At 49.2% G+C, this 25,214-nt stretch overlaps 2 protein-coding genes across 2 annotated transcripts in view; both read left to right on the forward strand.

Annotated features, from left to right (window-relative positions):
• TIMP2 (TIMP metallopeptidase inhibitor 2) overlaps positions 1-14,909 on the forward strand; it is a 54,301-nt gene extending 39,392 nt beyond the window's left edge. The window contains exons 3-5 of the mRNA XM_061389860.1: positions 506-614; positions 10,386-10,510; positions 11,963-14,909. Coding sequence (XP_061245844.1) covers positions 506-614; positions 10,386-10,510; positions 11,963-12,160 — 432 coding nt within the window. The 3' untranslated portion in view covers positions 12,161-14,909. The remainder of the gene's footprint in view (positions 1-505; positions 615-10,385; positions 10,511-11,962) is intronic.
• Positions 14,910-22,313: 7,404 nt separating this feature from the next.
• Positions 22,314-25,214, forward strand: part of USP36 (ubiquitin specific peptidase 36) — a 32,792-nt gene continuing 29,891 nt past the window's right edge. Inside the window, exons 1-2 of the mRNA XM_061389839.1 lie at positions 22,314-22,495; positions 24,772-24,935. The gene's annotated coding sequence lies outside the window, so the exon portion shown is untranslated. The remainder of the gene's footprint in view (positions 22,496-24,771; positions 24,936-25,214) is intronic.

Raw genomic sequence — 25,214 nt, forward strand, 5'->3', positions numbered from 1 at the left:
GAGCAACAGGTCTGTTCCCAAGGGGCTCTAAGGAAATCACAAGTTGAACTCCTTTTGCCCAGAGTTACATCCTAATTAAGAGGTGCCTCTCTGCTCTGGAATCAAGTAGCCAGTACTTGATCAGAATTCCTGGAAAGAGACGAAAGTGGCTGTCCTCCGTGGTGGGTCAGAATCACCTGGAGGTATCCGAGCCCCTCCCTGGAGATTCTGTGATGACCTCACGCGTGTTTGGGAAGGCAGGTGTGTCTGAGGCGGGTCCTTCTGGATGACCAGGTCATCCCCAGCCTGGTGACAACTGCCACCCTAGGCAGTGAATCACAGTGACTCCGGAGAACCCTGTGCGTTAGGAATAGTTGTCTTCCAGCCTGTCTGACTGCTGTGTCCCCATCCCCTTTCCGTGCTGGCAGTACCCCGGGTGCAGGTTGGGGCACGTGTTCAGGGAGGCATCCGGATTCCTGGCTGTGCTGCCCACGTTCACTTACGTTCCTCATCCTCCTTTTTCCAGATGTTCAAGGGACCTGATCAGGACATAGAGTTTATCTACACAGCCCCCTCCTCTGCCGTGTGTGGGGTCTCGCTGGACATTGGAGGAAAGAAGGAGTATCTCATTGCAGGTGTGTACGCGGATATGGGTGTGGGCTGCTCTTCGAGGGCGCCCAGGGGAGCAGAGGCGGGATGGCTAGAGGTGAGCCAGAGCCTTGACGACATGCATGGTATACACAGTGCTACTCAGAAGTCTCGAGGATTCCCTGGTTTTTCCCATCAGAGGACTGATGAATTTCAACCGTCCTCCACATTCCCCTTGTTAGAATAGTGGAACCAATGTGACTTAAGAGAAAGAATAGAGTAAACCAGTGTTCATAGGAAATCTGAGGTCAGATGGACACGGATGAGAGGCTGGAGGTGCTCAAGGCTGGGCAAGAGGCGGAAGGCAGAGTTGAAACCTCGTTTTGTTATTTTTTTAAGTAGCTTTTTATTTATCTGGCCATACCAGGTCTCAGTTGCGACCATGCAGGATTCTCGACCTTCGTTGCAGCACACGAGATCTTTAGTTGCGGCATAGGGACTCCTCGATGCAGCATGTGGGGGCTAGTTCCCTGACCAGGGATCGAACCAAACACCCCCCTGCATTGGGAGCTTGGAGCCTTAGTCACTGAACCGCCAGAGAAGTCCCAAAACCTTGCTTTAAATCTCTTAATATTACTGTGTGTGCTACTGTCCTGTTCCTTTGTTCATCGTATCCCTCTTTCATTTATTGTGATAAAACATACATAGCTTATGGAGAAGACAATGGCACCCCACTCCAGTACTCTTGCCTGGAAAATCCCATGGATGGAGGAGCCTAGTAGGCTGCAGTCCATGGGGTTGCTAGAGTTGGACACGACTGAGTGACTTCACTTTCAGTTTTTCACTTTCTTGCATTGGAGAAGGAAATGGCAACCCACTCCTGTGTTCTTGCCTGGAGAATCCCAGGGACAGGGGAGCCTGGTGGGCTGAAGTCTATAGGGTCGCACAGAGTCGGACACGACTGAAGCGACTTAGCAGCAGCAGCAGCAGCAGCAGAACATGAAGTTTACCATGTTAGCCAGTTTCAGGCGCCTAGTTCAGCAGCACGAAGCACGTTCACACTGTTGCACAAGCATCACCACCATGTGTCTTCAGAACGCTTTCATTTTCCCAAACAAACCCTGTGCACGTTAACCTCCCCTTCGCACAGCCCCCTGGCAAAGTTCTGCTTTCTGTCCCCGTGAAATCTGACTCCTCTGGGGACGTCATAAAAGCGGAATTGAGCACCCTTTGTCATTTTGTGATTGGCATATTTCACTGAGCGCAGTGTCCTCGGGTCAGCCATGTTACAGCAAGTGTCAGAATTTCCTCCTTTTTTCAGGCTGAATAATATTCCATTGTACGCATAGACCACAATTTTATCACTGCATTTCTTTTAAAGTTTTATTCTTTTAGTCTTACATAAAATGACTTCTCTTTTTTTTTCTTATTATTATTACTAGACTTTGTTTCTTAGAACAGTTAAAGCTTTACAGAAAACTTGAGCAGGTTAGTACAGTATAGCCAGCTCCTTTAGGTCTTCCTACAGCTTCCTCTGTTATTAATGTCTTAACATTAGTATGGTACATTTATTACTATGCATGGACCAGAATTGATACAGAAATCCCTTTACATCTTTCCATTGCCTCCTCTGCCTGCCCCACTAGCTTGCACCCCAGGGTCCAGAACAGAGCTTCTCAAAATCAGTACTATTGATATTTGAAATCAGATCATTTTTTGCTGGCAGGCTTGTCCTATACATGGAGAATATTTAGCTGCATCTGTGACTTCTTGGAGTAGGAAATGGCAACCTACTCCAGTATTCTTGCCTAGAAAAATCCCATGGACAGAGGAACCTGGCGGTCTTACAGTCCATGGGGTCGCAGAGTCAGACATGACTGAGCACACGTGCACACGTGGTTTCTACCCACTGATTGCTGCAACATCCTCCCCCGAGTCATGGGGTCTTCCACATCACCAAATGTTCCCTGTGCAGGGAGCAGAATCACTCCCAGTTGAGACCCACGGGTCTAACCAAACCTCCACTGATGCCAGAAATGCCCTATGTCCGAGCTGTTCAGTGTGCTACTGAGCACTTGAGAGCTGTGGCTGGTGCAACTGAAGAGCTAGGGCTTTAATTTTATTTACTGCAGTTGATGTAAGTGTGAAGGTGGGGCCTTCTCTGGTGCTCCAGTGGCTAAGACTCTGAGCTCCCAATCAGGGTGCCTGGGTTCAATCCCTGGTCAGGAGCTGGATCCCACATGGTACAGCTAAACACTGAAGATCCTGCGTGCTGTAACTAAGATCCAGCCCAGCCAAAGAGCTGAACTAAACAAAAATAAATATTTTAAGAGATTATATTTAAGGAGTTTTTTTTTTCCTTCTCTTAAAGGGCCTTCTGAACTTCCTAAATGTCTTATTCTGAGCATCTGTTATTTAAACTGTATTAATTCAAGTGTCAGGGTGTATTTATTATTGAATGTATAATTCAGGGGTCAGAGTGCAACCATCACCATGGTCTAAAAGCAACCCTGTACCTTTTAGCTATTACCTTCCTGACTCCCATTCTCCCCCCATCCCCAGCTCTCAGCCACCACTAATCTCTAGATTTCTTTACTCTGGAGTTTCTTATAAGTGGACTCATGTAATATATGGTCCTTTGTGTCTGGCTTCCTCAGCATAATGTTTTGGTGTTTTAAGTTTTTAATGTTTTACTCATTGTAACATGTATCAGAAGTTCACTCCTTTTTATGGCCAAATAATAGTCCTTTGGATGGGTGTGCTACATTTTGTCTATCCATTCAGCATTTCACTGGGGCTGTTTCTACCTTTTATGTACTGAGTGATGCTGCTCTGAGCACATGTGTTCTAGTTTTTGCCTGGATATATGTTTTCATTTCCCTTGGGTAGATACCTAGGAGTAGAATTGCAGGACCTATGGAAACTCTTGTGTTTAACCATTTGAGGAACTTCTAAACTGCTTTCCAAAACGGCTGCACCATTTCACACTTGCAGTATCTTACTGTTTTTATAATAGGAGAGATAATATTAAATAGAAGGGAACAGGGACAAAAATCACAATGCAGAGAGCTGACGATCTGACTCTGAGATCACAGTAGCCCAACCTCTGTGGTGTAGAGACCTCATTGCCCTAACAAATCAACAGCTTCTAGTTTTCTGAGTCCTTTTTTTTTTTTTTTGGTCCTTTTAAAGGCTATTGTTTAGTTGCTAAGTCATGTCCGACTGTTTCGCAACCCCCTGGACTGTAGCCGCCAGGCTCCTCTGTCCATGGATTTCCCAGGCAAGAATACTGGAGTGGGTTGCCATTTTCTTCTCCAGGGGATCTTCCTGACTCAGGGATTGAATCTGTGTCTTCTGCATTGGCATGTGAATTCTTTACTACTGAGCTACCAGGCCATCAGTTCAGTCGCTCACTTGTGTCTGACTCTTTGCGACCCTATGGATTGTAGCATACCAGCCTTCCCTGTCCATCACCAACTCCCGGAGCTTACTCATATTCATGTCCATTGACTTGGTGATGCCATCCAACCATCTCATTCTCTGTTGTCCCCTTCTCCTCCCACCTTCAGTCTTTCCCAGCCTCAGGGTCTTTTCAGATGAGTCAGTTCTTCACATCAGGTGGCCAGAGTATTGGAGTTTCAGCTTCAGCATCAGTCCTTCCAATGAATATTCAATAATCAGTCCTTCCAATGAATATTCAATAATCAATCCTAAAGGGCTGATTTCCTTAAGGACTGACTGGTTGGTTCTCCTTGCAGTCCAAGGGACTCTCAAGAGTCTTCTCTAACACCACAATTCAAAAGCATCAATTCTTAATTCTTTGGCGCTCAGCTCTCTTTATAGTCCAACTCTCACATCCTTACATGACTACTGGAAACACCATAGCTTTGACTAGATGGACCTTTGTCAGCAAAGTAATGTCTCTGCTTTTTTATATGTTATCTAGGTTGTTCATAGCTTTTCTTCCAAGGAGCAAATGTCTTTTAATTTCATGGCTGCAGTCACCATCTGCAGTGATTTTGGCTGTAACACCCTTTAAAATGAGAGCCTCAGCCATCCCTCTGGGTCTCCACACTGCCCTCTAGGGGCTATGTGGCCAAACCGCAGAGCTGCAGAAGCCCTTATTCAGAAGGGAGAGCCCGCATCCTGTTGCTGGTGGCTCCTGGTGGGAAGGTAACTTTGGTCTGGGCCAGCGTCTGCTTCCAGACATGCACAGATGAATCTGTCTTAAAGGATTCTACATCAGGCCCTACCAGCTTCCCGTTAATAGAAATAGGAGTGCCCTTTTCCTGGCACTGATGTTCTTCAAATGCTTTTCATGGGGGTTCCATTTAATCCTCACTACCCTATCACGAGAAGGAAATGGCAACCCACTCCAGTGTTCTTGCCTGGAGAATCCCAGGGATGGGGGAGCCTGGTGGGCTCCCGTCTATGGGGTCGCACAGAGTCGGACACGACTGAAGTGACTTAGCAGTAGCAGTAGCACCCTATCACGAACCCCATTTTATAGATGAGGAGTGGAGGATGGAGCCATGTGCTCAGGCCCCATGGTGTGTACCTGAACCCACTTTCACTTTCAGACCGATGATTAAACTTTGGTTGATGTCATGTTGGTAGCTTGAAATTGGCCAGGGTAGGAGTATTGATACCACAGAATTCAAATGCTACACAGTTAATCCCAGGAGAGCTACTGGTTAGGCGTTTCTCAACACATCCCTGCTGGCGTCACACTGCCAGGGAGTGGTGCCATGGAGCTGCCAGAAATTAGACCCTGACTAGCCTAACCCTGGGCTTCCCTGGTGGCTCAGCTCATAAAGAATCCAACTGCCATGGGGGAAACCTCAGTTCGATCCCTGAGTTGGGAAGATCCCCTGGAGAAGGGAAAGGCTACCCGCTCCAGTATTTTGACCTGGAGAAGTCCATGGGGTTGCAAAGAGTCAGACATAACTGAGCAACTTTCACTTTCAGCATAACTCTTGGTGGCTCAGGGGTACAGAATCTGTCTTCCAAGGCAATGTTAGATTCCTGGGTCAGGAAGATCCCCTGGAGAAGGAAATGGCAACCCACTCCAGTATTCTTGCCTGGAAAATCCCACAGACAGAGGAGCCTGTTGGGCTACAGTCCATGGGGCTGCAAGAGAGTTGGATACAACTGAGCAACCACACAACAGCAGCAGCCTGACTCCCGGGTCTACTACACTCTGCTTCTTCCATCATTGATCCAGGTTTAGAAGTCTCGCTGCCCTGACGCCTAACCCAGTGGTCCTCCGCCTCCGCTGCTCCTTGGAATTCCACAGGGAGTTTGCAAAATTCCTGATGCCCAGGCAGCTCCCCAGACCAATTCAAGCACCATCTCTGGGGGTGGCTTCCACCCCCAGAGCATTGGTAAAGCTCCCCAGGGGAGTCCAGTGCACAGCCAGGGCTGAGAACCTGCCCTGCTCTGGGTCAAAGGCAGACCTTTTGTTCTAGAGGTGCCAAAGAGCCAGTCTGCACACACTCAGGAGGGCCGAGCCCTAGCAGCCAAGGTCAGTCGCCCGCCTTGCACAGTGGCCTCTGGGCATGATTTTCATCTGCTGGGGCCCTTCCCAGGCGGTCAAACCTGCCTTTTGCCCAGAGATCCTGAGGAGTGTGGCACTGCTCTTTTATTCCACGAGATGGGTGGTCCAGACCGCAGGGCCCTTTGGCTGGATCCCAGGGCAGGACAGGGAGAGGGCTTATGTCCAGCAGTCAGGAGCCCTGGCAAGGTCTCTCTGGAGCATGGGGCTTGGGTCCCCTCCTGCCCTGTTTATCACTGGAGTGCGAGGAAACCACGGGGCTGCTAAGAAGGTGGATCCAGGACAGGCGTGGAGGGTGGTGCGATGACTGTTTTGCTGGTAGTTGCTTTTCTTTCTCTTGGGAGATGTGATAGGAACATCCATTGTCCTCAGACCCTTTTCTGAAAGGGAGAGGCTTCATGTCCAAAGGGAAGATGGTGAATCAAACGCAGAAAGCCCCATAATTTCAGTCATTCTCTGATAACATTTCTTTTCACTCACGTGTCAGCTCAGCTGTTCATATCTGCCATCAAAGGCTATTTAACATGTAATATGTACGTGACCTGTGAAACTGCTCCCACACCCAAGCCCCCTCAGTTGTCCCCAGGCTGAATGAGAAAACAGTTACATGAGTAACTGCCACACACATCTCAGAAATTTCAGAAAGCATCCAAATTGTAGCTCCACTTACAGGGAAAACTAAAAATGTTTGCAGACGCACTCAGTTGATAACTGTGTGCCTGTCACCTTAGTGCGAGCACACTCAGTCGTGTCCTGCTGTTGGCGACCCCGTGGACTGCAGTCCGCCAGGCTTCTCTGTCTGTGGAATTTTCCAGGCAAGAGTACTGGAGCAGGTTGCCATTCCTTTCTCCAAGGGATTTTTCGACCCAGGGATCGAATCTGCATCTCCTGTGTCTCCTGCATTAGCGAGGGGATCCTTTCCCCCTGTGCCACCTGAGAAGCTGTCATCTTAAGCTGCCATACATTTCACATCGGAAGCAAGCAACGTGGGGCACAGTTTAGTTTCCTGACTGGCCGTGGAGCGTAAGATTAATAAAAGGCCCTTCCACTGGCTGCTGACTCACCCCATTACAGAGGAACCTCTCTAAGCCGGCTTCGTTCCCTGGCTCAGTGAGACGGCTCTGGATTCAATCTGGTGTTTACTTTCTGAAGCACAGAATCTAGATCTTGTTTTCCTGGAGTCACAACGGGCTAACCAAGAATCACGGGGCACAGAAATCACTCAGCCGGTGCTGGCTGCGGCCCCACGAGTGACCACACAGCTTGGGGCAGCCCACCTCCTCCTGGGCTGATGACTCAGCCTCACATGTCGAGTTGGCACCGCGAGACGCTTGTGTTCAGGAACTGTTAGAGATTCGGCCCTGTCATTTTCTTCTCCAGTCCTCATCTCCGGGAAGAAAAGTAAACATACAACCCTCAGTTACAAATTTTAATTAATTCCTGTTTTTCTGTGTCCAAGAAAGACTTTGCTTTTTTTCCAAGGCAGACAGATGCTCACGTACCAAATCAAGTCTTAATTATCTCTACCGAAAGGCATCTCTTCTTAACATTCTGAGATGCTACACCATTTACACTTGACATTTAAAAGCTCATGGGAACTGGGAACTGGGGCCGTTGAAAATACACAATTTCAGACTTCCCCGGTGGTCAAGAATCTGCCTGGCAATGCAGTGGACATGGGTTCTATCTCTGGTCCGGGAAGCTCCCATATGCTGCAGAGGACTAAGCCCATGTGCCACAACTGCTAAGCCTTCATGCTGCAACTTTTGAAGCCCGTGCTCTGCAACAGAAGAAAGCGCTGCAGTGAGAAGCCTGTGCACTCTCTGCAGGTAGAGAGTAGTCCCTGCTCGCTGCAACTACAGAAAACCCGCACGCAGCAACAAAGATCCAGCACAGCCCAAAATAAATAAATAAACATTTTTTAAAAAGAAAAAAGTCTGCATTTCATCTCCGTGCCCTGCCTTTGCTCACTCTCCGTGGAAGCTTGAATCGGTGGTGAAAAGGTTTAACAAGGAACACAGCAAAAAAAAAAGAGAGATTGGAACACATTGTTAGAACAGATAACCACGTCATCATCAGTAAACTTTTACTGAGCCATTATTCTGTCCAAGGAACTATGGATAAAAAAATGATTAAGACACAACCATTACCCTTTGTGCTTATGACCTGATTAAAGAACATGATATGCAAGAGAGGCAAAGAACAATGTGATGTGGTAGACTGATGCCAGTCACTTGACGCAGGGGAAGTTGCTACGTAAGTTTGGAGAGAGGAACTGGAATGAGTACTCAGCCTGCCTCTAATGAATGACCAGGCCGGGCAAGGTCAATGCCAGAAGAAACCAAGATGTAGGAAAGAGTTATTTGCCATTGTCCATTTAGCTCCCTGTCTATTCTGTACTCTTTAGAGAATGGCTGTGTGTGTGTGTTGGGTTGTCAAGTTGTGTTCAACTCTTTGCAACCCCACAGACGCCAGGCCTCCCTGTCCCTCACCATCTCCTGGAGTGTGCCCAAGTTCGTGTTTGTTGAATTGGTGATGCCATGCAACCATCTCATCCTCTGTCACCTTCCTCTCCTTCTGCCTTCAGTTTTTCCCAACATCAGGGTCTTTTCCAGTGAGTCAGCTGTTCGCATCAGGTGGCCAAATTATTGAAGCATTAGCTTCAGCCTCAGGTCTAGAAAAAATTACAGCTGTTTTTGAAGCTTAAGGTCACCCAGATACATCTTTTTTTTAGTTATTAGGATCAGAATGAATGCAATCAAGGAGTCCTCCTGCTTCTTGATCCTTTTCTTTACCTGAAATGTCAGACAAGTCCAAGAAAAAAACAGAAGGCTTGAAGGTTAGAGGCGTGGTTAAGACAGAAAGAAGAGCAGGAGAATTCACACCTGGGGAGTACTGCCTGCCACCCGCCCAGCACAAAGGGTGTCATTGGTGCAACTTGCAGCCTCAGGCAAGCCGGTGTCTTTCCCCTGATGACAGGTTTCTGTTTCACTTCCTCCTGACGGGATGCAGTGGATAAGCTAGCTGCGTCAGCACTTCCTTGAGCTGTATTTCTGTTAGCGATTGTTGGTGGCCAGGGCTGTGCCTAAGATCATTAAGCTGGACGCACTGCAGCTTTGTCAAGCCAAGATGCCCAGGGTGCAGCCCGGGGCTCCTGTCTGCCTCTCGGGGAGGCGCGTGTCACTCTCTGCCAGGCTCCGGTGTCATCACTGGGTGTCTGTGTCTCTTGACAAGGTGCCATTGTAACAGGAAAGACAAGATTTTAGACAACCTCCCCGGCCCTCATTAGGTCCTGTCATTCACCAGAATACACTGGTCTGTCTTTTTCTTCTGCTCTGCTAATGCCTGGGCTGTCACCAGTGAGAACTCTTCACAAAGGGGAGGAAGGGGGCTGAGTTAGGAGTCTAAGGTGCGAACAGAGTCTTATCAAGCATCTCATCATGCTCAATACAGGGAATTTAGGGCAGATTGCTGATTTTATAAAATTCTGCTCTTATTGTTCATAATGGGACCACCCAGAATTACAAGTTCAACATCAAATGGAGGAAAGGCTTGTGAATAAATATTTGGTGGAAAAAAAAAACAAACAAACAGGAAACAATATAATCTGCATACAATAGTGACGTTTTTCACTTGAATACATGTGCATAAAAGAATATTGGAAGGAAATGCATCAGAATGTTAGCGCTAGGTAATGAAAAGAGAGACGCTTTAAAAAGTTACTTTCTTAAGTTTTCTACAGTGAGCTTGCATTCTTATACTCAGAATAAATATTCCATGGTGTATGAGTCTTCTCAGGCTGCTATAACAAAAACCGCAGACTGGAGGCCTTAAGCAGTAGAAATGTATTTTCTCACGATTTTGGAGGCTGGAAGTTCAAGATTAAGATGTTGACAGAGTTGGTTTCTTCTGAGACCACTCTCCATGGTTTGTAGATGGCCAGTTTCTCCCTGTGTCCCCATGTGGTCATCCCTGTGTGTCTGTGTCCTAATCTCTTCCTCTTACAAGGGGACCTACTGGATTCAGACTCATCCTAATGACCTCATTTTAATCAATTCTTTAAAGACCTTGTCTCCCAATAGAGTCAGACACCCTAAGGTGCCAGGGTCAGGACTTCAACCTCAGAGTTTTGGAGGGGACACAAAATAGCCTACGCCTCAGGGTACTGCCAGAACTAACCCTCCCCATGCCTGAGCCTCATCCAGATGCAGGAAAAAGAGAACGTGTAATTTCGTTCTGAGCTTGGTGACCCCTGTCTCCTCAGGGAAGGCCGAGGGGAATGGCAATATGCATATCACCCTCTGTGACTTCATCGTGCCCTGGGACACCCTGAGTGCCACCCAGAAGAAGAGCCTGAACCACAGGTACCAGATGGGCTGTGAGTGCAAGGTAAGCCGCCGCCACCTCCTCCAGGTGGACTGCCGGGCTTTGATGCCACTTTCCCAGGGCCTCTCAATCCACAGGGTCCTGACTCCGGACAGGGCCCTGGGGAGGTATGACACACCTTGCCCACAGGTGAGGGTGTCCGTCCAGGGACTTTGGGGAGGTAAGGGGAATCTGACCACGTGGGCTGTAGCTTCTAGGAAGGGAGCCTTCTCGCAGGAGGAGTTTCGTGAGCAGAACATGGGCCTTAGGAGTGTCTTTCTACAAACGTACAAGTGCAGAGACTTGGCGTGCCTTGTGAAAGAACATCCCAGGTGTTATGGTTTTGCCACTGTACCAGCCATTTCCACGCATGGGTCCATGTAAACATGGGGTCTGTGTGATGAGAACCCCTGAAGCCCCTGCCTTTCTTCTTGAAAGCGCCCCAGAGGCGGTGCCAGGCACAGTCACAGCAGTGCTAATGCTCAGATGCGGCATAGACGGTGAGATCTCCGTGGCCCCCAGGGTCCCATTTTGTTGTCTCCTAACGTCCCTCGGTCCCCGCCGCCCCTCCCCCAACCCCAGCACAGCGTGTGAGTCTGGGCGCCGTGTGGCCCAGAGATTGGCCTGTGCCCGTTCACACTGCTTGTGTGGCCTTCTGCCCATCCTGGTAGATCCTCGATAGCCCACCCCTTAGCTCATTCATAGTGTGAATTCTGACTCACAACTACTTGTAAGTCTAGCAAGCTCCCCCGTGCCTAAGGTGAAGTTAATAAAAAACAAGTTCCACCTTTTTCTTTGAGCTCCCTGAAGGTTTGCACCCTCCTGTGAACTCAGGTTCTTTTGCCAAGATGCTATTAATCCTCGCTGATCCCCTCGGAGCATCCATGTGCTTGGGAGCAAGACGCTGTTCTTTTTACCTGAGTTGAACCTGTCTGATAGTCAAAACTCTTTATTGTTTTTTGTTTTATTTATATATTCTGAGACGTCCACTTCCGTATTTGTGGCTGTGCCATGAGGCATGTGAGATCTTAGTTCCCTGACCAGGGATTGAATGCATGCCCTCTGCCGTGGAAGTGCAGAGTCTTAACCACTGGCCCATGAGGGAAGTCTCTCAAGGCCCTTTATTGTTGTTACTGTTATACTCTCTGGAAGGCTGGGACTAAGCTGAAGCTGGTTTGTTGTGCTCAGAGAAGGTAAACCAGATGGCCCAAAGTAGAGGGCGTGCTTGGTAGTTGGGGGGTACAGAAAGGTTTCTGTCCTATCTTGGACAGACTGCCTGCTGCCATTTGGCGAGTTTGGAGCTCAGGAAAGCCTACTGGTGGAGCAGCTCCATCCCTCCTTCCCTGCTGCACTTACCTGATCATTCATTCTGCACATTGCCCTTGAACACCTTCACCAGGTGAAGGCCAGGTTCTGGAGACACCCCATGAATGGCCTCGGTCCCCAGCTGAATCCATCTCCTGTCCCCCTTCCTAGATCACTCGATGCCCCATGATCCCATGCTACATCTCCTCTCCGGACGAGTGCCTCTGGATGGACTGGGTCACGGAGAAGAACATCAACGGACACCAGGCCAAGTTCTTCGCCTGCATCAAGAGAAGCGACGGCTCCTGCGCCTGGTACCGCGGAGCAGCACCCCCCAAGCAGGAGTTTCTGGACATCGAGGACCCGTAAGCAGGCCACCAGCACTCCTGGGGCCAATTGACAGTGTCCAAGAGTTCAGACTGGTCCAGCTCCGACATCCCTTCCTGGAAACAGCATGAATAAAAACAGTCATCCAAGTGGCTTTAAGTTAGTGTGATTCTCCTCTCCGCCCCCATCTTCCTTTTAAACACACAGCTGTGGGTCTGGAGGCAGAGATGGGTCCCACACCCCATCCGCCAGCCTGGGCACCGTGCGTCTCAGTCTCCCGTCCCTTGGTGCGGGCAGGGGCCAGACGCACAGGCGTCCCTCCCGGGCCCAGCCCTGGCACTGTCACAAACGCTGAGCAGACAGCACTTGGGGTCCCCAAGCTGGTCAGGGCAGAGCCTGGAAATGTACATTTTGCAGGAATTTTCGAGGGTCGTTGCCAGACTGTGTAGCAGGCCTACCAGGTCCCTTTCATCTTGAGAGGGGCATGTCCCTCGGTTCCTGCAGTTTCCACACCTCTGGCCCTAGGGTGGTGGTCCCTGTGCACCCCCTGTCTCCCCCACGCCCACCATGGACTCCCAGCGTCTGACTTCGGGAGCAGCCCTGGATCAGTGGCTTGCTCTTGAAGGATCCCCAGTTAATCATATTAATCTGCAGGATTCCAGCAGGAGCCTCCCTCCCTGGCCTCGTAGAGATGTGAGGGCGGCAGGCGTCAGCTCCAGCCAAGTCCTTTCGGTTCCATCCCCGGCCCACAGGACCCGCCCCAGCCCTTGAGGGAGTCTATGACGTCATGCCCTGACGCAGACGTTTGGCAGGGAGGCCTGGCTGCCCCTAGAGTTTGTTCCTGAGCTGCTAAGGCCCCTCTCTCGCCCTCCTCTTTCTGGCCTCAGGCACCCAGGTGGAGGGACATGAATTGGCTTTGCAAGGGGTTCTGTGTGGCCGGTGGCATGAACTCCCCCTGCTGTCTGGCACATCTTGAAGACGTCAAAAGCTGGGTCCTGCCCTGTCCCCCATCACACCCCAGAGCCCCCCAAGCAGGTGCCAGAGTTTTAACAGTGTGAGCTCCCTGGAAGACTGACTTGTCAGTGTGCCCCGGGAGTGCAGGGGTTCCCCAGAGTGAAGTCAGTGAAGCGCAGAATGAAGTCCTCCCTTGGGAAGGATGAATTTTGGCGGGGAGGTAGTGTCAGTAAAGCGCTCATGGCTTTTCTGGGCCTCCAGAACACTGTGGCCGGCTTTAAGAGACATCTCATTCTGCTAAAGATGAATTCTTAGAGAATAGGTGAAGCCAAATTTACCGGTGTACCCGCCCTCCTCTGCTTATATTTCTTGTATTACAAAGATCTCCAAGTAAGAAACTTCATAGGGAGCTAAGGAGCCTAGCTGTTCCCTAAAGGTAGTTTCCTGATGCCAGTAAATCGGGGGTTAACGGAGGCAGAAATTTCTCAGTAACAGTAAAGATAATCTCCTTTTTCTCCCCACTTGTGTCGTGAAGGTCAACTGCCCTGAGTTTATCATGCACGCTATGCAAACACACACAATGAAACTGGAGTCTGTTGGCCCAGGAGTAGTCATTCTGCAGAGTTCTTCCAAAGTCATCTTCTAAGCCTGCTCTATTCTGTGGTGACCCCAAAGCACCTCTAAGACTCCTGACCCTCCCCCGCCATGGCATGCAGCCCGCATGCCCACCTGGGGGTCTGGTCAGCACAGATTTTGATGACCCCCTTTCTAGGGCAGACTAGGGGACTCTCCAGGAATTCGGCCCGCTCCAAGGGCATCTTCATGTTGTGCAGTGATAGAAAGTTTGTAAGATGTCATAATGGACCAGTCCGTGTGATTTCAGTATATATAAGAACACCAGACCCTCCAGTCAATATAACACCCCACCCCCGTCTGCTTCCTGTACGGTGTTATCATATGTAACATTTACTCCTGTTTCTGCTGATTTTTCTTTTAATGTTTTGGTTTGTTTCTGACATCAGTTGTAATCATTCCTGTGCTGTGTTTTCTATTACCCTCGATAGGGGTTAGACTCGCACCTTTTTTTTCCCAAAGGTTTCTGCATCGTGGGAGCTTTGGATCCAGAGTGGAAATGGCATGGTAGCTAGCCTATGATGGTGATTCCTTCAGACCTTTTCTTCCGTTCTTTGAGTATCATTGCTTTTCTGTCTCCTATTTTTTGTTCTCTGGTTCCAATTATCACAAAGCAAAGAATCTTTTTGTAGGTTGGTTCTAAAAGATGGCCTTTATATTCAGTCCACACACATTGATCTTGTAGCCATGCTGAGCAGGAAAAAAAAAGTCAAGATGAAGAACACAGTGGTGGCCGAGAAGCCACTCAAATACCCTCACAGTCAATAATTGCCATATATATATAGTTTAAGAAGGCTCTCCATTTGGCATTAATTTATATGTTATGTTCTAAGCACTGCTCTTTCCTCCCTCTATTATTGTCTTCTGCAAGCGACTCAAAATATTTAAAATAAAGTTTACATTGTAGTTATTTCCAAATCTTTGCTTGATAAGTATTAAGAAATATCGGACCTGCCGCCGTAATTTAAAGCTTTGTTGATCTTGTTCGTTTTTGTTTGGATTTTTTTTTTTTTTCGTTTGTTTGTTTTTTCAATTTTGGGGCAATGTGATTTTGCTGGAATATGAAGTCTTGAGACCTTCCTGTGCTGGGAACACGCGAGAGTTGTTGAAAGTCGACAAGCAGACACCACATGTCTCCGATGCTTTGTGTCGTTCTCCAGTGGCCGCTCGGCCTGTGGACAATAAACAGTATTATCAGTGAGAACGCTGGCTGTCTCCGTGTGCTCATTTTCGACGTTTCGAGCCACCCCTTTCTAACTTTGGAACGGGGGAGGGTGGGGGCTGGCCTGTTGTCTAAGTCATGTCCAACTCTTTTGGGACCCCACGGACTGTAGCCCACCAGGCTCCTCTGTCCATGGGATTCTCCAGGCAAGAATACTGGAGTAGGTAGCCATTCCCTTCTCCAGGGGCATCTTCCCGACCCAGCGTTGGAACCCGTGTCTCCTGCATTGGCAGGCAGATTCTTTACCACTGAGCCACCAGGGAAGCCTGCGGGTTGGTTTATCTCCTGAGCAACAGGCCTGAGGGCTTGGAGGTCTACGTGGGCTGTGGCAGACGACAGTGAATGTGGTTTCTTAAATTGGCCAAGAGGCAGGACAGGGTCCCTTCGTTTGCCACATACATCTCCCTTTCTGTTGTGGAGCATATCTTAGACACACACACGCACACAGACCTACATCCGTCTCGCCTCTCCCACCATCGACCCACTGTTTTCTTTCTCTGCACCTACTTGCCCAACCACCTGCCCAAGGTTATCAGGAAGTTTCTAGACGTCAGTTTTGTCTGTTTTCAGTACGTATCTCTAAAAACAAACAAACAATTTTTAAAACCTTTCCAAAATACTTAAATCACAACTTGAGAACATAATTCATGAATGTCATGGACTAGTCGGTGTTCAGACACCTCTAATGGTCTCATAAATGCTTTTTTACAGTTTGTTGCTTTGAATCAGGATCCAAATAAGATCCATACGTTGCAGTCGCTCCCTCAAGTCCCATGTTTACAGGTCTCCTCCTTGCCCCCTCCCTCCTTGGCATCGGTGCCTGTTCTGACCTGCAGGCCACATTTGGGGTCTAGACACAACCATTTCATTTATTTTATGTATTTAGGTCAAAACGTGACTTTTTAAAAAGCACTTCTTATGGAAATTTTCAAACATGCAGAAATGACATCATAAACTCCATGCATCCATGATCCAGTTTCAACAATCTTCCCTTTTCTTGATCTTCGCAAACAGTTTTCAGTCCATCTGAAGACCCACATATGGGGTAAGCAGATTGTTAGGGATCCTACCAGACACCACTGTTCCCCCACCTCAGCTTTGCTCATTCTGTGAAAGAAAAGCATTGGGGGCAACTGAGGACAGCCTGGCGCTCGGGTCGGAACCCACAACAGACACATGTGGGTTCAGAGTGGAAACACAGAAGCCTCTGTAGGACCCAGTTTAGGATGAGGGTTGGGGGCAGAGGGTGGGAAGGGGGTGGGGGAGCCACCCGGGCTGGTGAAAACCCTTCAGATATTTTCTTTTCCCCCCTAAATTATTCCTGGACATGTTTATCTGATCTAACTTAAACCAAGTGAGCAGAACTTGAATAATTTTTTAAAATAATTTTATTTATTTATTCTTGGCTGTGCCTTCCATTTCTAGGAAGGGCCTTGTAGTGAGTGGTTTGTTTTTAGTGTGTTTTTTTTCAGAACAAAGGCAAATTTCTCTCCTTTATTTATGAATTTTGCAGCAACGATGACAGCAAAATCCTAGTCTCAGTGAGGACACTTGATCACATCAAGATGCCTTGTTGCGAGTTGTAATTTCCAAACTTAAAGGATAAAGTTCAATGATCTGGGAAATTCATCTCTATATTCTGCATCTTCCAAACCAGGACCCTTTTGACAGAGAAAGGGGGTGCTGTGAACAATTAGTGGGGCCAGTAGGTGTCCAGCCTCCTGTCCTGGGAAACTGTGATGCGGGGTCACCCTGTCATTATGGGACATCTTCCAAGCACACAAGGAATACCACCCGCCACCCCATGCTGTATTCCCAGGTGCTAGGGCTCATCCTCAGATGTAGCACTCCCACAACCCTGAGACCCAAAGGCTTGCCCTGTGGCCTGGGAGCAAAGCTTAGCGTACCAGCTAAGGCGGCTGCTAAGGCAGCTCTGGATGCCAGAACAAATGACCCCAGAAACCCAGGGACTAACACAAAGGAGTTTATTTCCTGCCAAGACCAATGGAGATGGTTTGGCAGACTTCCTCCACGGCTGATTTGGAACCTGGACTCCTTCCCGTGGTGTCCCCCACTACCTTCCAGAGCCTCGGAGTCCTCTGTTTTCAGCCAGAAGGAGGAGGGAAGGAGGCACCAGAGATTCTCAGACTCTTTGGCTTGGGGGTGACCCCTACCGCCTCCTCTCGCAGGCCCTGGACAGACTTGAGTCACCATTCAGCCATTCAACACCATTCAACACACAGCTTCTGCCCATGGCCCCTCTGTCTCTACTCACCTGCTTCCCAAGTAAGCCCAGATGGCACGGAGAAGTCTTGGTGGGCCTACTATATGTTCCCTGGGCAGTGCTGGGGGTAAGGGCCTGCAAGCAAGGTGGTGTCTTGAACACTCTTGAAAAGTTTATGCAATCTAGTCCTGAGGCCAAACAGATACACGCAACGCTTTGAGGAAAGTAGCAGAGGCATGCAAAGGACCACTGTGCTACAGAGAATAACCAGAGCCACCGAGGGGGAAGGAGCAGACCAGACCAGACCCAGCAGCAGGAGCAACACTCAGCTGGATAAGGCCTTGTGGGAGAGTTTGGGAAAGGGAGGTGGGTTTGCAGAGAGGAGGGGGAAGCGTGATGAAAGCCGTGGGGACTGGGGATTGCACGGCTTCTGTAAAGATTCAAGCAGGATTTCAGTATTGGCAGGTGAGGGAAGCGACTCCCAAACACAGGGAAAATACACACCCGTGGCATTCACTCTGGGTGAATTTTCCATTTTATTTATTCATTTGGCGGCATTGGGTCTTCACTGTGGCACGCAGGATCTTTAGTTGTGGCATGCGGGCTCTAGTTCCTCAACCAGGGATTGAACCTGGGCTCCCCCTTCATTGAGAGCCTGGGGCCTTAGCCACGGGACCGCCAGGGAAGTTCCAGGATGAGTTTTCTTAGAGAAGAAGCTTTGCCTGGGAAGGGGAGGAGGAGGCAAGCGTGTGGCCACGGCCAGCACAGGGATTGAAGGCCCATCGGCTACTTTTTGGCCAAACCACCAAACGCCGGCCCAGTCCATTGCAGGATATCTGCATGCAGGCGAAAGAAGGGCTAAAGCAAAACTCTGGGAGCCCTGCCACGTGGCTATTCCTTGGTGAGTTCAACCAGACGGGGTTTAGATCTAATTTGGCAGTTTCTAGAAACTGGAAATTGTAAGGGTTGTGTAGGCCCAGCAGGAGCAGCTCATAGGAAACTTAACAATGTCTGATGTAAAAGAAACAATGATTAATTTACAATTAGAAATGTGACGTAGATATTTCCATAAATTAGCATAAATCTTTGGTCATCTACAGGTTGTGAAATGGGGGGGAAGAGGGGTGGGGAGCATCTAGTCCCTTTTACCTCAACCTCCAAGGTAAGGAACCCCCAGGTGACTTCTGGGCAACAATACTGTTAATTTGTTAACCCACCTCTTTTTTAAAGTGAAAGTGAAAGTCGCTCAGTTGTGTCTGACTCTTTGTGACCCCATGGACTATATACAGTCCATGGAATTCTCCAGGCCAGAATACTGGAGTGGGTAGTCTTTCCCTTCTCCAGGGGATCTTCCCAACCCAGGGATCGAACCCAGGTCTCCTGCACTGCAGGCATATTCTTTATCACCTGAGCCACAGTTCAGTTCAGTTCAGTTGCTCAGTCGTGTCCGACTCTTTGAGACCCCAACTGAGCCACAAGGGATGCCCTTTTTTTAAAAAGGTAATTTCTAATTAGATTCATTTCAGTTACAGCTTTATTTTTTTTTAACTGAGAATACTTCGTTCTTTCATCTTCAGTGTTTCTCTGGTTTCCTCCTTCAGGATTTAGAGATTATTCAGTTATCTCATCTCTAGCATTTTATTTGCCATTTAGTTGGATTTCACATTTATCCACTGTACCTTTGTGTACCAGGCCCAGGGGACACACAGATGAGATAAGGTATGGTGGGGAAGGGAAGAGAAATCCAGAAAATTTCCAGCTGAATGTATAAGTGGAATGTTCTGCCAGCCAAACGCAGCACCAACCAAATGACAGGGATGGGGGGAAATGGGGGGAATCCAGAAAGAATTCTCGGAGAAGGTGGTGCCAAAGGAGGTGGTGGCAGGCAAGGGAATTTTAGGCCAAGGACCAGCCTGAGCCTGGTGTAGAGATGGCCTGACTGGGGCCTGGTAAGGTTGGGGGTGGGGGGGCGGGGCGGACTAGCTCTACTGAAGGAAATCAACCCTGAATATTCTCTGGAAGGACTGATGCTGTAGCTCTGATACTTTGGCCACCTGATGTTACGAACCGACTCATTGGAAAGGACCCTGATGCTGGGAAAGAATGAGGGCAGGAGGAGAAGGGAGCGAAAGAGGAGGAGATGGTTGGATGGCATCATTGACTCAATGGACATGAGTTTGGGCAAACTCCAGGAGATAGTGAAGGACAGGGAAGCCTGGTGTGCTGCAGCCTGTGGGGTCACAGAGAGTCAGACATGACTTAGTGACTGAACAACACCTGCTGAAGGATCCAAGGCTGGGAGTGGCTGGGGAGGAGGGGGAAAGGCAGGCAGGAGCCAGCCCCTACCCCCATCCCCAGGCTATTAGAGACCATGCTAAGGAGCTTGGTTCTCCTATTAGCAGGGCTGGGGCACAGCAGGCAGTTTCAGGAAAGGATTTCAGACAGGAGTGAAATGGGTTGGGTAGGCCTTTTAAGTACATCATTCTGTTTGGCAGTTTGAGCAATGGACTCAGCTATAATCCAGTAAAGTAGGGGAAAGCAGAGTGGCTTTCCTTGGGCAATTGGATGGAGTGGAGGGAATGGCTTGAGGAAATCTTTGGAAAGTAAAATTAGCAAAATTCATTGAGAATTTACATGGGGTGAGGGAGAGAGGGGAACCCAGGATGCTAGCCAGGCAGGTGGATGTTGGGGTTACAGTCTGCAACAGTCCAAGTCCAACCAGGAACCCCCAAACCACTCTGCACAGCCTTTAAAACAGCAGGGATTAAGGCAGGGACTGGTTACATTCTGATGGAAGAAACTCTGAGAAGCCAAGGGAACAGCAGGAAGCTGTTAGCACCTCGAGGGTGGAGGGGAAGAGACAGGAGGCTGCCCTATCACAGCCCAGGGAGAGGACAGGTGGGAGGCGGCAACCGCAGTGTGCCTCCCCGGATGGAGCCAAAGCCACTGCCAGTCTCAGCAGTGCCCCCATGTGGCCAGACTCACTGGGAAAACAGCTGAAAAGGGCAAGGATTTGGTCTGAACTCCAGCACACCAGGCCCAGTGGGCAACAGGGCAGAAAGGCGAGGAAGCTTAGTGGAGCGTGGGGAGCATCCATTTCTGGGCATGAGTTTCAAGATGGTCATGGGCCCTTCAGCAGAGGTGTCCAGAAGGAACTGGATAAGGGCAGGAGAGGTCTGCACCTTTGGAATTTACCAGCCTACAGGCAGTAGTTCAGTTGCCATGGTGACAGCAATGGATGTGCTCATAGGGCAAGTATGTTACATAAAAGAAACATTCAAATTATTTTCCCAAATGGTTGCATCATTTTCCAGTCCCTGCAGTTTTACAATCTATCCACTCCACATTCTCTCCAACATGTAGTCTTTTAGTTTCCAGCAGTTCCAGAGAGTGTGGAATGCTAGCTCACTGTGGTTTTAATTTGCATTTCTCTGGTGACCTTTGAGATTGAGCATTTTAGGAAAGACTTGCATATTGGCCATGTGAACGCACCTCTAGATTTCACTCAGAAGGCTTCTAGGAGGGTATTTGAAAGGGGAGTAGGGTGGAAATGTGTGTGGCCAAAGGTTCCTCCCGACTTCCAGGTCTCATATCACATTTTAAAGCAGCATGTGGGCCTTTCAGGCAACAGGTTTGTCATCTCAGAAAAATTTGGGGGTTACCTCTGAGGGCCTGAGCTAAAAGTGTGAACTTGGAGCCTGAGAAACCTGGGTTTAAACCACCACTTGCTTGCTGGGATGCAGCAGGCTCAGTATTTTCATCTGTAAAATGGGCACGGTATCTTTTTGTAGGGTTGCCATGAGGATTAAATCAGATAGTGTGGGTAAGTGGCCAGTTCGGTATCTGGCACATAATATGAACTCAGTTAACAAGAGCAAATGTCATTGGCATTGTTACTAGAATCAAAGATCTGCTGGAGATTATCTATATTTCATAGATGATCACATGGAGGTCTGGGCTAGTTAAGTCTCCAAAGCAACCTGCTAATTAGCACAGAGCTGGGATAAAACTGAGGTCTCCTCATTCTCTAGCTAGTTACTAGCCCTCTGACCACCTGTCTCCAGCTTTTCATCACTCATTTATACCCTGTATCAGGCTTGGATTAGTGAAAACAATCTTTGTCTGAATCATTGTTTTAGGGCACAGAATGGACTCAGTGACAAATTCCAATCTGAATCTCTGTAGTTGAGGATTCTTACAGACAGGGCAGAGCTCAACATCAGGCTCTTGCCAGCTTATGTTTGCTTTTTCAAAAAAACATCACCCCCGCAGGTGATAACTACAGGTAAATTTTGTCTCAATTACACCCATTCTTTTTCCATCGCCAGCCCCACCCCCCTCTGCCTGAAGGACTGGGCGGGAAGGAGCATGACAACTAGCTCAAGGCTTCTAGTTGCTTCACCCGGTATCGTCCATCCTGCCTTTCACATTTGTCTCCCAAAGACACAGCAGTTTGGGTTGAGTACTCCAGCGCTGCCTTTTGGAAAAAGTCGTTTACTGTGGAGTAACAATATTCCTTTGCTTCTGTTAAGTATTTGGAGGTCAGGCCTAGGATCACACTACCTCCACCTGCCCTGGAGACCAGGATGGGTGGCAACCAAGAGGATTCAGGTGAAAAGGATTTTTTAAAATACGAAAAAGAGAAACGTGTTTGCAAACATTCAACCACAACCTTAACGCAGTTGTCACGGGATGACGGTTCTGAAATGAAGCAAGGGAGCGGGGTCAGGAAATTGATCAGGGCCCGGAACACGGCGAAGGTCAAATGCCATCACTCCCGACCCCTTCATCCCAAGATCTCTCGGTCCGCTCTCGGGCTTTACTGGGCCTGCTACCCTCTTGTCGCCCGATCGGTGTCTCGGTCACTAAATGCCCTGAAGGGTGCGACGAAGCGCCCGCCCCACGCCACCGCCGAGACCGCAGGCGAAAATGAGCGGCCCTCGAGACGCAGCCCAAGGAACGCCCCGAGCGCCGGACCCGGAAGCAGTCACTTCACGTGCCCTGCGAGAACTTGCCAGGTACCGGCCTAGAGAGTGGGGCGCCTCCGACTCTGCGTGCTTACGTCATCGCGTAGGCTGGCGGGGCCGCGAGATAGGGGAGGTGACGTATTGGGAGCGTCAAGCGGCTGTGGGCGGACCCAGGGGCTAGGGCGGAAGATAGCACCGCCTCTTAAAGCCGCCGGGGGCCTCTCGGGGTTCCGCCGCGCGGGCCTCACGCCGCGTCTGCTTTAAGAGTCGCCGTGACACGTGTGTAAGGCGCCGGAGACCCGGATGGTGCGTGTGCGGGGCCCGTGCCGAGTAGACGCCAACGCCGCTGGCCTGTAGCCGGGCCGGCTGAGGTCCGGGTAAGCTGGGACCAGGTTGGGGCGGCGCGCGGTCTGGCTGTGGGACTTCCCCCCGGAGTTTGCCGCCCGACGCGGGGCGCACCCGTGGACAGTCGTGGGGAGACATGGGTGTTTGCGCGGGGCTTGGAGGTCCACGGGTCCTCAGAGCTGCGCAGTCCGCGAGGGGCTCCGGGGTCCACGGGGAGGCCCTGGGGCGTGCGTACGCCAGGGGCTCTGGGGCCCATGGAGCGGACCCTAAATGCCTGTCCACGAGGGGTTCTGGGGAGGCCCTAGGGCTGCGCAGTCCCCGAGGGCTCGGGAGTCCACGGGGAGGCCCAGGAAGTGTGCCCTCCGTCCGGGCTGCCCCAGGTCTGCTCTCTGCTCTTTCCTGCACTTCCAGAGCGACCCACGGTGCAGGGGAGAGCTGGCCCGGTCAGGAGCCCAGGCAGGCCAGGAGGCAGCAGCCTGTGACGGTGTCGGGCAGGTCGTTACGGACAGAAACATCATTTATCCAGGGTTCAGATTTTCTCTGGAGTGGCTTAAGTTAGAATCAGAGGGAGGGCATTCGATTTGGCAGCAGGGCTGATGTCTTATTCCTTTATCTTATTTGTAAGAAATGTGGGAAGGTTCACTCCTGGAGAGAATAATGTTCCTCATGGTTATGGTGAAGGGGTGGGTTCAAGATGGTGAGTTTTTAAAATACCCATTTCTTTGGTCTGGTAGTATTGGGTCTCCCCTGGGGTTCCCGGAGCTAGAGCAGCCTCCTAAAATAAAGATGGAAGAGAGGAAAAACATCCTGATCCTGCCTCAGTCCACCGTCTGTAAGGGAGGTGGAGAATCAGGTCTCCGGGGAGACGGACATTCAGTTTGCTCTTTCCTGGCTGGGGCCCGGAGCTGGCTTTGCTGCAGAGGCCTCAGGGAGGCCCCAGCCTCTGGGACTCCTCCCCGCCAGCACGTGGTTGACCCTGTGAGTCTTGAGCGCATTTTATGCTGGAAAAGTGCATTTACAGGGAGGAGGGAGAGAAAATGTGTTTGAATGGCGATGGAGAAAGCTCTGTTTGAGTAGAAGTAGAAATGTGCACGGAAAAGTACGAGCCTAAGTATGAGCCGTTCCTGGACAGTGGGAAACGTGGGCTGGAAAGAGCATCCTGCAGAGTTTTGAAGAGTGTGTTACCAGGTGTGTACAAAAGAGGCCTTTTGATGGTGTATTACAAGAGCATTTTTCTCAAGGTGGCTGCACCTTGGAGAGAAATCATTTGTAGGTTGTTGCTTAATGTTTCGGGTGGGATTGGTGATGTAGAGGTTGCACCTTTCTGTCAAAACTGGAAAAATTCGATTTGTTCAAAGTCTCTTGACAACACATTGAGGAGTGGCCTCTGTAGGATAGGCGTTCTCTGAGTTGTTTATCTCAAATGAAATGTTAAATCTCCCAAGTTCTGCTTATCCTCTAGCTTCAAGAGTTTCCCGAACCCATGTCTCTGCTCATGACAGTCCTCAGCGATACAGGATGTTGACAAGAAGAGGGACATTGTAGGATGTTTTCATGAGAAAAATCTTTACACATTGACTTCATTCTGAGATCGTGTTCATTGTGTCTTTTTTTTTGAGTTAATATGCTTTTATTTATGGACATCAGACATGGTGTAGTACCTAAAACTTGCTGTGAAGTAATGGGGACAGGAGAGGAATTGCCTGATCCCACCCAGTAATTATTGAAGCTGAATAAGGGGATCATGGCGGTTCCCTGTGCTGTTCTCTCTACATTGTATATGAATGTTTTCACAGTAAAAAGTTTTTAAGTACCTTAATTTTCTGTAGTCATAGTGATTGTGGTTGGTAATTCAGGAAAAAACCCACAGACTTAGCTAGAGTGAAAATTTGGCAACTGTCATTGCACGTTCGCTTTTCTTTCTTTTTTTTTGAAATCTTACTGGCTCATGAAAACTGAAAGTTGGAGATGATTATCTATTATCTCCTACTCTTTGCAAATGCAGTGAAGATTGGAGTTGACTAGTGAGTGTGGGGGAGATATCTGTTCATTGGGCTTGTCGCTGGCATGAAGGTTAGGGTCTCTAGTGGAGGGCAGGGTTTTCATATTGTATCCATCAAAATCATTTGCAGCTAGTTAGCTCAGCTGTCCTCCGCTCTTCCTGTGTCTCGCACTATCCGTATTCCTTCTGCCTTAATGCTGACTGTTACTGGAAGATGGTTGGCCTTCCTGCTTGACATCCACGGAGGAGGGCTGGTGAGATGTTGGGAAGAGAGGTGGCTTCATCTGGTGCGCTTTCATCCCACAGATTCTGACACCCCTTCCGGACAACACGCTTGCAGCTCTGATGATTTAACGGGCCCAAAGCTGGGAAGCACGTGATTTTGAGGGCCCAGCACCCTGCCTACCTAGTCCGGCCAAGCACCTGACCCCACGCTGCAGGAACAGCACTCCAGAGTTCAGACACCCCAGGTAAGCCCGCTAGTGATCCAGCAGCCATTGTTCAGTTTGGTGGGCTCTCTTAGATAGTTCTCCTTAGGAAAGCTTCTTTTATTTTTTTTCATGTCAAAGAACTTGTGCTTGCTTGCTTTTTTTTTTAAATAATGTTTTTACATTTCTGTTCTCTATAGAAATTTTTATAGAAAAAGAAATTTGATCCATATACAGAATTAGGTGCCCCATAACTTAAATCTGGGTGATTTCATCAGAGGTTCTGGAGGGAGTCTTTTCACTCCAGCAGAATTTTGGGTC

The sequence above is a fragment of the Bos javanicus genome, chromosome 19 (genome assembly GCF_032452875.1).
Source record: "Bos javanicus breed banteng chromosome 19, ARS-OSU_banteng_1.0, whole genome shotgun sequence".
In the NCBI taxonomy this organism is placed as follows: domain Eukaryota; kingdom Metazoa; phylum Chordata; class Mammalia; order Artiodactyla; family Bovidae; genus Bos; species Bos javanicus.